The sequence below is a fragment of the Hemicordylus capensis genome, chromosome 1 (assembly GCF_027244095.1).
Source record: "Hemicordylus capensis ecotype Gifberg chromosome 1, rHemCap1.1.pri, whole genome shotgun sequence".
Classification (NCBI taxonomy): Eukaryota; Metazoa; Chordata; class Lepidosauria; order Squamata; family Cordylidae; genus Hemicordylus; species Hemicordylus capensis.
This window is the reverse complement of record NC_069657.1, coordinates 340664271-340676286: the sequence shown is the minus strand read 5'-3', so window position 1 is coordinate 340676286 and position 12016 is coordinate 340664271. Positions and strand designations below refer to the sequence as shown.

The following is a 12016-nucleotide window of genomic DNA, read 5'->3' as shown; positions in this document are numbered from 1 at the left end:
TTGTATAATGAACATTTTATCTAGTGTAACATAAACACTAACATATGTAGAATACTGGCTCAGATAGAATATTTCCTTTTGTACAGATTTTGGTTAGCATAATTCACTTAGTTACAGTCAGTCTTTATTAATACAGCCAATGGCCAGAATTACAAAAATAAAATCATTTAGAATTAACAACTTCATTCCGAATAACACCGCAAATATAACAGAATTTAGCAACATTGAGTAAGTTCTCCTCTTTACAATCCTTTAAAATTAAATTTAAATAATCAGTTTCAGTTAATCCTGGAAACAGGATAAGTTGAGGTGAAATGTATTTCTTCCTAATATCACTGTAAAATTGGCAATACAAAAGAACATGAGCCGTCGTCTCAACTTCTCCCGATCCACACGGACAAACACGGCAATGATAAGGAATATTTTGGAATCTCCCCTGCAGCACAGCTGTATTCAAGGCGTTACAACGGGCCAAAGTTAAAGCCCTACGAAATTTAGGTACTGTAAGAAGAGATACATATCTGGCTGGGGAATAGCTTACAGTTTCGACATTCAGGAAAACACCCCTAGGAATTAAACTCCTGTCAATCTGAGATTCCATATCGAGAATCCTTTCCTTAAGTCTGCCCCTAGCCTCCTCATAAGGCAAACTAAGAATGGCTGCAGGTGAAAATCCATAGTACTGCAATCTCGCTTCAATAGCTTCCAACCAGGCTGAGCGATAAGAATCTTGAAAAATCTATGAGACAATACCAATAGGCCTAAACATCAATTTGAGCCAATAGCTCAAAATGAAAAGCCATGCCCAGGCTTCAACTTTAATCAATCCTGCCTCAAGGCGCAGCACTACTCTGGGCACACAGCCAGGTACTTGAAAGATGTTTTTCAGAAAGGTTGATTGTATTGCCTCAACTTTCTCGAAATTGGAGTATAGCCCCAACTGAACACCATACAGTAGTTGAGCCCTTACCTTTGCATTAAATAGTTTGATGGCTGCTGGGACATACTGAGCACCTCTAGAGCGGAAAAAGGACTGGATCAAATTAGCACTTCTTCTTCCACTCTGGATAACATAATCTCTGTGCAGTAGTCGTGATCCAGTAGCAGAAAAAACAATCCCGAGATATTTGAATTGTTTCACTTGTTCAAGTTGGACTCCATTAAAAAACCAGCGATGTAAAATAGGGCGTCTTGCAAATACCACAATTTTAATTTTGGAACAATTAACTTCCAGCAGATTCAACTTACAATAATCATCAAGGGCACGCATAGCTCTCCTTAAACCCACTTGAGTTCTAGATAAAATTACCGCATCATCAGCATAAAGCAAAATGGACAAATGTCTTGTGCCTAACTTAGGTGGATGGTGATGCAGTTGATTCAAGTGAGCGATCAATGAATTAATATATAGGTTAAACAGCAAGGGAGCCAAAATGCATCCCTGTCTAACTCCTCTAGATACCAGTACTTCCTTAGTAAGATGCCCAACTCTAGAACAACGAACTCTGATCCGAGAATTATTATGAAGCTTGCGAATGAGGCATAGAAGATGACGATCAATTGTGGATTCAGACAGCTTAGACCATAATTTATCACGCGGGATCAGGTCAAATGCAGCCCTAAAATCGATAAAGGCGGCAAAAAGAGCAGCCTTATGAGCAAGCACATATTTCCCAACAAGATGTTGAAGGATTAAAGCCGGATCCAAAACTGATCGATCCGCTCTAAATCCAAATTGCTCATCCGATAGAATGTTTTCTCTATCGCACCAATCCACCAATTTGCCATACAGATGCCTAGCATAGAGTTTAGCAATAGTACTAAGTAAACTAATTGGGCGATAGTTCTCTGGGAGTCTCCTATCTCCCTTTTTGTAGATAGGAATAATGATTGCTATGCCCCAATCACTCGGAATCTGAGTGGTTCGGTCTATAAAAGTGAATAGGGAAGCTAAAACAGGAGACCACCAAGCCATGTTACTCTTAAGTATCTCTGCGGTAATATGGTCAATACCTGGGGCTTTGCCTGATTTCAACTGGGTAATAAGAGCATTGATTTCACTGCATGACACCGGAGGCCAGTCTGATGATGGGGCCGAAATGTCTGTTAAATGGAAGACTAAATCGTCCTCCTTTTGGAATAACTTCGTGAAATGAATAATTCACTTAGTTACATGAACTCAAGCAAATTTTGCTTTAATTTTACTTTGATAGGACAAAGTTCTGAAATTCTATGCCAAGACATTTTCTTCGTCTCCACTAAATATGACAAGGGAGCTTTTTACGAGTTTAGGTAAGTTCATTAAGATCACACACATTTTCATTTTCCTTTCTGAAACCATTATGTAAAATTGTCTTTAAATGGCAACTGTTGTTTTTTCTTTACAGCAAAGTACTTAGAGCTGTACTTCCTTTCTGAAGACAATTATGTTCCTACCTTATCAATGGGTGTTGACATAAGTAACCCAGATGTAATTCGTTTGCTTAAAAAGGTACAGTTGAGTATTCCTGTATGTCTTTTTCTGACAAATGTTTTTCAATACCGGTAATTCTGTTTTACAAAGCAAGACAACCACTACTGTTTTAATTCACAGATACGTTTGCTAAATGAGTACCAGAGGGAAGTCCCATCTTTTTGGATTCGTCATCCAGAAAAGTATGTCATAGTAATGCAATTGTTTTAATTTGTCTCTTGCTGCTTGCTTGTGCTAAACTACTAATACTGGTGATGTACTAAGTAGTAACCTACATCTGCTGCTCTTAGTGAGTTCTTTCTGCTAGTTCTAGAGCAGGCTGTTTATAAACCAGTCTGCACAAAACTTAGGTAATTGATGAAAACAACAAGATCCCTTACCTCAAAATTCTTCAAACTAACTGTCCTCTTCTTGTGGTGAAACTGATTCCAGCACCCATGGGTCTAAAGGTTAAACTTGAAAAGCAACATTTCTTACTGCTGCTTTATAATTGATGATTTGGGATCGCAATCACTTTCCTGTTTGACTTGGTTTTGGTTATATTTAAGCCGAATCTAGATTCTTTTTGCAGTTTAACTGCACAAATAATTCACTCTTTTCTCAAGAAAATAATGATATTGCTTCTCTGCACATTGTTAATTTCTTAATCCTTTTTGAAGGTGACTTCATTTTATTGGTGTAGAGGAAAACATAGTACATGCAATTTCTGGACTTTTAAAAAGCCACATTCATAGTAAAGTACAAAGCATTAATTTTAAATTCATAAGAGTTTCCTTTTACAATATCTTTTTTGGAATGACAAAGTTTTTAAAGCTTCGGCTGATATGCCAGCTGCGTCTGTTTCTTGAGATAAACTACCTCAGAACAGTGATACATATGCTGGTAACCTCCAGACTGGATTACTGCAATGCGCTCTATGTGGGGCTGCCTTTGTATGTAGTCCGGAAACTACAGCTGGTTCAGAATGCGGCAGCCAGGTTGGTCTCTGGGTCATCTCAGAAAGACCATATTACTCAATTGAAAGAGCTACACTGGCTGCCGATAAGTTTCCGGGCAAAATACAAGGTTCTGGTTATAACCTATAAAGCCCTAAACAGCTTCGGCCCTGGGTATTTCAGAGAACATCTTCTTTGTCATGAACCCCACGGCCCATTGATATCATCAAGAGAGGTCTGTCTGCAGTTGCCACCTGCTCGTCTGGTGGCTACTCAGGGACAGGCCTTCTCTGCTACTGCTCCAAAGCTTTGGAATGTGCTCCTTACTGAAATAAGAGCCTCCTCATCTCTGACAATTAAAAAAAAAATAAAAAATTTAAAGGTGCTGGTTCACTCAGGCTTTTAATTAAATACTGTTTTAATAATTTTAACATTGTTTTAAAACATGGTTTTAAAATTTTAAATTGTAATGTATTAACTTTTTTGCTGTCATTTATATTAACTAATTTTTAATTTTTTTTCTGTTGTCATTGTTTTAACTAATGTTTTAACTTTTCTGTTATTTGTTTTTGTTGTAAACTGCCCAGAGATGTGAGTTTTGGGTGGTATAAAAATATGTTAAATAAATAAAAGATGGACATCATCAGTACATATTCTGAGGTTTTGTTTGATAATGTTTATGTATAACATTTAGGTATATGGAGGAAATAATGGAGAGTACTCTCTCACTGCTGTCAGTAAAACGTGAATCAAGCCACACTGTCCCTCCTAAATGTTTGGATCCAGTGTACTTCTTGGCTCTGGTTGATTTCAAAGCTGTGTGGTTTAAGAAATGGATGGTAAGGAAATTTCTATGTTAATTGCAGCTGGTTCTGTGAGCCCTTAAGGCTATTAAATTAAAGTGTGCCATCGAGTCAGTGTCTTTGGTAGAATACAGGAGGGGTTTACCATTGTCATCTCCCGCGCAGTATGAGATTATGCCTTTCAGCATCATCCTATATCACTGTTGCCCTATATAGGTGTTTCTCATAGTCTGGGAAACATACCTGCGGAGAAATGAACTAGCAACCTCTGGCTTGCTAATCAAGTCATTCCCCTGCTGTGCCATTAGGAAGACTATTAGCTTACTGGTAACGCCTTGAATTAACTTTTTAAAAGTTTCTCTCTCCAACATATTCATGCTGAATATGTTAATGTGATCTAGAATTGTAATAACAGCTGTGATTTGTGAACACTTCTAGGAAAGTTTGCAGGTAACTTCTATATCCTGAGTATGGTAGGAATGTTATAGGAAACCTCACTTGCTGGGATCCCACGCTTTCGTAGTGCATTTTAAGGTAGAGGTGTGGAGATAATTAAATACAAACCTAAGGTTTTATGCTTAGTGCTGTACTTAGGTATGATTTAGCATTCTATCCAGGCCATCTTGGAACATTTTTCTGCTCCAGAAGGAAACTTTTGTGGAATTGATAGCAGGTAGCTCTTTTGTTAGCAACTTATTTTTCTTTTGTGAATGAGGCTGGATTAATGTGTTAGTGCTGGCTTTGCATATTAGAACACCATCTAGCCTGTAACACCATTAAAAAAACCAAATAACTTAAAGGATTCTGAAATGGCAAGGCAGATGGAAGGGTAGCTTTGTGCTTTTTGGAATGATTGTAAAACCAGCACTGCATGAGTGCTGTAATACTGCAGCAGTATGTGATGGAGCACACAGCTATGACAGACATAAGAAGCAAATGATCTCTGCAGCAGAAATGCAACCTGGAGACGAGATTTATGAACTCTACCTAAAACTGGGTAACTGCCTTTTATTTCACAGTTGGGTAACTGCATTTATTGTGCTAAATATGCTCAAGTGGCATATCCATTAGGCAAGTGAAAATGTTCACTTCATATTTTCTGTATTACTGTAACAGCTCTGCTATTCAAGTTTTTTTTAATTGAGACTAAAATACTTGACATAAATGTTTTTCAGAAAATTGTACAGTGTAGGTGTTCTTGGTGGCAACAAGAAGTAGGTAAAAATGAGAAAATAGACCTTTCTCTGGGAAACAATGTTTTCAGTGAATATGAAGGGCCTATTTGTTTTTCAGCTAGTGAACTGTGGTTGGGTTCCGGCCAGAATTAAGCACGTTTAAGTCCTGTATATTGCATTGGGGAAAATAGCATCCCCTCGCACCCCCGCCCGGTGTTTCTGGAACCCAAGCTGTTAGCTATGGTTTCCTTATCTGGTGCCTATGGGAATTTGACAGTCTGCTTTTTCATCTGGCTTTCTTCTAAAAAATATTATGGATTGTAAAAAGTAGACTATTGCTGTTCTTGCCTTTTAAGAGAAAATAGGGTATATACTAGTACATTATGTTCTGACATCAGTTTGTATTGTGCTCTTTGAATATCTGTTGTAATCACTGAAAGAAAGAATTGGTTTTTTTAATTGTTGCTCAAACATAAAAGCAAATGTTTTAATGGTGTGCTCTAATTACAAAATTTCTGTTTGTACTTTTAGCATGCCTATTACAGCAGAACAGTGGTCTTAAGCCTTCTTGAAAAGAAATACAAGCCTTTGGTAAGTCTGTGTCTTTCAAGTGTTAGGTGATTTCCAAAATACCAAAATGTGTTTTAGGGTTTGTATTTCATTCGGTCAAAAATTTGTCTTGGGAGAAATGTATGCTTTGAGAATGTATTAGCACAGGGGCTCATAAGTTTCAGAGCTTAAAGGTAACTTCTTTGCTATTTTCAGAAACAAAGTATATATCAATCACAAATGAAGTAAGACACATTTCAGGGATTTATATACGGGTGAACCCCGTTATCTGTGGGGGTTCCGTTCTCCACTACAACTGTGGATAATGAGGCATTGAAGCAATGGGACTTGGGGTTAAGTTCCTGGAGGCTCAAAAAATGGCCCTAAATATTGGAGAAGGGAGTGTCCTACCATGCTTTGCAGGTCTCCAGTGGTCCAGCAGTGCCCGCCCTAAGGTCCAGACTGTGGCACTTTCCCTTGAAAAATCGTGGTATTTTTATTTATTTTTTTAAAAAACAAGATCCACAAAATGGCTCCTTTCCTCAAAATGGTGTCCAGAAATCCAGCTACCCCCAAAGCACAGATATGTGGAAATTAACTCCCCCTCCCACATATACCAAGGTTGTGTGTCAATTGCCCAACTGCAGATGTGTGGAATCACGGATACCAGGGCCACGTATAGCGAGATCAACCTGTATCACATTGGATTTTTGAGCATCAGTGTGCCATTCAGGGGTTAACATTTACATTCTAAATATCATGTTCTGCAGAGGGTTTTATGTTACACTTATATCAGTCGTGCTTGAATGAAGCAAAGCCTGCTTATGTGCAAGTTTGCTAATGATCTGAGCAAAGTGATTCTTAATTCCTGGTTCTTCTACAATATGAGATATTTGCTGTAAATTTTGATATAGCTTGTCACTTTAATCCATAGATTATTGCATCTGTTGAGCAATGTGTCTCCTACTTGGAAGCTTGTGAATCAGCAGCTGTTGGAACTTGTTGGTCGAATTCTTTGTCCAAATCTCATAATAGTGAGTAGTGTACCCATATGCTAAATAATCATTATCTAGCTGTCAAAGTCAAAGTTCTTTATTTGCGACCCAAGGTCAGCATAGCATAGCATAACATAACATAACAAAACATCTCATAGCATAGAAAAATACAATAAGGAAGTGAAATATTTAAATATATAGATGAATATCCACAAACAAATGATCAATACAATTTTAAAATTAATCAAGGAAAAGCTCGCTGCCACAACAGTACTTCAATAGAACAGAATTTAGCCACCTTAAAGGTGACATCTAAAGTTCTATCCGCAAGAAGATAGGAAACATAAAAATCTCCAGAGCAACCTGGGAAGGGTGTCAAAAGAGGAGTAAGTAAGGAACATCTTAAATTTCTATATAATGGACAGTGCAACAAAACATGTTGGATGGATTCGACTTCCCCCATACCACATGGGCATAATCTATCCTCTCTAGGAATCCCCAGAAACCTCCCTGAGAGCACCGCTGAAATTAACATATCAAGCCTTGCTCCAAAAAGGCCCTCTGATAGCATGTCAAGCTCAGGGCATTCAAATAAGCAGCAGGACCCCAGCTAGAACTGCTCAAACCCAGCCTCCTTTTAGTACAATCAGGGATTTGGGAAAGTTCTTGTTGGATTTCGAAGTCCAAGAGTCTTTGTTTCAGGATCTGCCTGGCCTGGTTGTGACTTAACAGGACCAGGGAGTCCATAGACAGACCCAAGGACACAATTTTGTCCTGGATAGCCTGGTCCCAAGTGGGCTGGAATACATCAGCCAAGATAAGAGAAATCCATCCTCAGGGGGGAAAATCTGACTTTGAGCCAATAGGTCAAAATAGACAACCAGGCCCAGACCTTGATCTTCAGAACACCCAACTCGAACCTTAATGCATTGGGGACACATCTAGGTACTCTAAGTAGAGCCCTTAGAAAGTCATTTTGAACCACATCCATAGACTTGTATGAAGGAAAAGGACCAAGTTGCGCCCCATATAATAGCTGGCTCCTAACTTTGGCCGCAAATAATTTCAAGGCGGCCGAAATGATCTCACCTCCTTTAGAATAGAAAAATATCCGGATAGCCAGAGAACTTCTCCGTGAAGTAAGAGTAACTTGATCTGTATGTGCCTTCCATGAACCTGTACATCAAATGAGCACCTTAGATGCTTAATTAGGGATAGGTCCGGACCTGGGTGGTCTGGATTGGGGGTGGGGGGTTGCTTTAAGAGTGGCGGGAGGGTTTACTTACCCCTCCCGCCGCTTTCTGCTGTGGCGCCGTAATTAGTAGTGTAATTGGGGCGGCAGGATAGCTCCCTGCCGCCCCTTCCCCGCTGCAGCTCGGCAAAGCTCCCAGTAATGCTTTGCGCGCGCGCACGTCAGTGACATGAAGCGCGCGCACAACATGCGCGTGCGCAAAGCATTATTGGGAGCTTTGCCGAGCCGCAGCGGGGAAGGGGCGGCAGGGAGCTATCCTGCCGCCCCAATTACACGACTAATTACGGCGCCACAGCAGAAAGCGGCGGGAGCGGTAAGTAAACCCTCCCGCCGCTCTTAAAGCGACCCCCCACCCCAGTGCCGGACCGCAGTGTGGCGGTTCCGTGCACACCCCTATGCTTAATTAGTTTTGATTACCTTAAGTGACATTGTTCTAAGTGGAGGAATGGCTCCTCCAGACTTCACCCTGTTGCTCTGGTCCCGTCTCCGACTTTCGCATACTGATATTCCGATGATTGGTGTTGCCACTCCATCTTCTGCAAGCCAGAGGAACAAGTGTTGCTGCAGGAATACATCAGTAGGCAAGTCAGGTAGGTTGCCAATCAGCTGCACATCAACATGTTGGAGTTCTAGTTGAATGATGGTAGCATTGAAGGCTACCCAATCAAAGGGTCCATGGTGTTAGAGTGAGTGTCAGGCCTGGGCAACAGCATCTACAGCAACTTTGATCCATGTTGATCACATCACAGCCTGAGCAGTAGTAATTGCCTGAGTAGCTGCAGACACCATCATCCATGAACTTAAGCTGCTGCGGGAGTGTACAAGCAAGCCAAGGAGTTGAGAGATGTGCAGCCACTTTGAGGCAGCAGATCCCTTCATGCCTTCACCATGTGCAGCAGGCAGTGAGATGGAGGCAAGGCTCTGATGCACAACAAAAAAGAGAAATGGGACAAAACCAGGCTAGGAATGGTAGGGGCACTTTCCCTCAAAGACTCCTACTGCAGAGTATACCCATCAAGAAGACTGTCTGAGAATTACTTCTTGCTCGTTATTTCTGATGCGAAACTTCAATTAGTATATATCTAATTAAGAAGCCTTGGTCGTAATTTTTTTAAAAAAAATGTATAGCTGAGCAATGTCTGTGTGGCTTTTGGCAAGAGATCAGTATGGCTGGGATCCAAAGCGCCCTTCAGCTAACAGAAAACCCACTTATCAAAAGGCTGTTTCTGACCTAGTGGGAGAATATTGCAATAGAAATAGCCCTATATCCAGAGAAGCTCTTCCATTTATTCAAGCTGTTGCACTAGACCAGGGGTATCAAACTGCAGCCCTCCAGCTGTTGTCCTACAACTCCTATCATCCTTGGCTACTGGGCACTGTGACTGGGGATAATGGGAGCTGTAGGCCAACAACAACTGAAGGGCCACAGTTTGACACTCCTGAACTAGACTTTGCACTAGCACTTTTCAAGACCTTTTTACAGACTGCTAGAATTTATATGCAACAGCCTGTATCTTTCTTATGCATCATGTTTCACATGTTATAATGCAACCCCAAGCATTGTAGTAATGTGCTGCAAGAAGCCTTCCAATGGAACTTGCTTAAGAGTTCATGAAATAGCACTAATGCATTTTCTCCTTCCATATAAGGTTCTTTGAGGTCAAGACAATAAGTTTGTCTCAAAAAATCTCTTACATGCTTTTCATGTTTGGGTGCGGGTTTCTCATCCTGAAATGGCAAAACCAGGTTTTATTCGTGGTTGTATTTTACACTGTCTCTACAGTTTGCTTTACAAATATGTTGCAATCGTCATAGTAGTGATTGTTTGGTTCTGATATACAAAAGGACAAAGCAAGAGATAACATAATTTTGTTGACATAAGCTGTCTTCTTTTAAGGCAATAAACAGAAGCATTTCTACACAGGAAGAGAGTTGCAGTATATATATTTTGTTCATTCCCTGAGCCTATTAGGCAGATTGCTAATATACAAACAAGGCAGAAGACTATTTCCTATTCAGCTGAAAAACAAAAAAGGTAAGGTCATGTAGAAAAAGAGAAAAACAGGCAACATCTGTACTAGATCTGGATCGAGATCCGTCGAGATCCATAAGAATGGGCTCTGCGCTTGTGCGGAGACAATGCGGTAGCCATGTCGTAGCTTGTTGAGGTGTCCAAGCCTCGCCCCCATGCGTGCAGCGTGCTATTTAAGGGTGGCTGGACGTCGCGTTCCTCAGTTCTTTTCCGACCGCCTCAGCTTTTGGACCTCGGTCTGCCATTCGTTGTCAGAAGGTTCCTTGTGAGTTCGATTTGTGAGAGAGACTTGTTACTTCTTTGGATTTCTTCGTGTTTGACTTGGACTGGCTGACATGATTGTTTCAGTGTATGACCTGGACTGGCTGACGGCTTTTGCTCGGTTTTAGATCCCGGAATGGACTTGGATACTCTTAGTGAAATGGCGGATGAGAGAAAGAAGTGTGAGGGCTGTAATGCCAAACTCCCCTCGAAGGACTTTCACAATCTTTGTCTAATGTGCTTGGGAGAGGAGCATAACGTGGCGGCATGCAAGATTTGCCTCTCTTTTTCCAAACAGATCCGTAAAAATCGGGCTCTGCGGTTGTATGCCACGATTTATGACGAGGTACTGAGCCCCCCTGACACCGGGCATACCTCATAAAGCACCGCTGGAATCTGCCTCAACACCATTGAGGCCTTCATCGTTGATGCCTTCAGCGTCAAAAGGGTTCTTCACGCCAGCCCAAAAGAAATCTTGGATGCAGGGCCCGACGTCGGGCCATCAAATGCCCCCGACTTCAGCGTCAATGCCTTGTCATAAAAAGACTTCAGTGTCGACATCACTGTTTACCTCAACACCGGTTCACAAAAAGTCTTCAGATTAGACATCAACACTGTCAACCCACCGAACGTCCTCAGTGTCGATGTCAAAGCACAGTACATCAACATTGACAGCTCGTTGGGACTCCTCGATGTCAACCTCAACTTCTTCAACGTGGTTCTTTGACTCCACACGGTCTCAATGTGCCTGCGATGCCAACTCAACACCGAGTGCTCTGCACTCTCTGAAATGCATCAACCTCATCTGTTTGGAATCGCCGCCTGACTAGTGCCATCCCCAGCGGACCTCCAAGAGCCTCCGTCTCCTGCCGTCCCTCCGATACAACTTCAACCCGGAATCGAATTGCCACTCAGTCGATGCCAACTCCTTGACATGCTCCGGATCAGCTGTTGGCCACGAGTTCGTTGATAATCAGGGCGTGCTCCCTGTCACCAGTGACTACATCACTCTCTTCTTTGGTTCCCTTGACAACGAGGCCGAAGGCTCCCTCTACATCGGCACTGCACACCTCGATAGTGTCGACGTCGAAACAAGTAACACCAAGCCTCCAGGCACCATTACCAGTCTTCAACACCGAGGGGGATGATGATCCCTCTGTCACTGGGACTGCTGGCCTAGATCCCTCCACGACATGCACCATTCTATCAGTCTTGGACTCGACTTCGAGTATGCCCTCGACATTGACTTTTAAGGGTTTTCTGCCCTCTGAAACTGATACTCCTGCTGCTCTACCTACATAGCCACACTTTTTGTTGGAGGAACATCTTCGGGTGCCTCTACCATGGCACACCTGTGGGTTCACGAATGTTCCTGCCCCAGTGACAACCCCAGCCGTGCCTTTGGGGGTCACCTCACCTGGTGCACCCTATGATTTTTCAGAATGTACACAAGCCTGGAAGCCACATACTCCTTGCCTGACTTATGCCTCATCAGCGGCACAGACAGAACTGCTGCCTACATCACAGCATTGCGTGCAGAT

At 41.8% G+C, this 12016-nt stretch overlaps 1 protein-coding gene across 6 annotated transcripts in view; it reads left to right on the top strand.

The window, feature by feature from the left end:
• TBC1D32 (TBC1 domain family member 32) overlaps positions 1-12016 on the top strand; it is a 196633-nt gene that overhangs the window by 55438 nt on the left and 129179 nt on the right. For 5 of the 6 annotated variants that reach the window (XR_008313100.1, XM_053283702.1, XM_053283696.1 and 2 more), the window contains 7 exons: positions 2214-2292; positions 2388-2491; positions 2594-2655; positions 4103-4247; positions 5918-5977; positions 6870-6969; positions 10080-10217. Coding sequence is in view for 5 of the 6 variants with exons in the window: in XM_053283702.1 (XP_053139677.1) it covers positions 2214-2292; positions 2388-2491; positions 2594-2655; positions 4103-4247; positions 5918-5977; positions 6870-6969; positions 10080-10217 (688 nt within the window). In the remaining variant the exon portion in view is untranslated. The remainder of the gene's footprint in view (positions 1-2213; positions 2293-2387; positions 2492-2593; positions 2656-4102; positions 4248-5917; positions 5978-6869; positions 6970-10079; positions 10218-12016) is intronic. The other variant, XM_053283712.1, reaches the window with a different exon arrangement.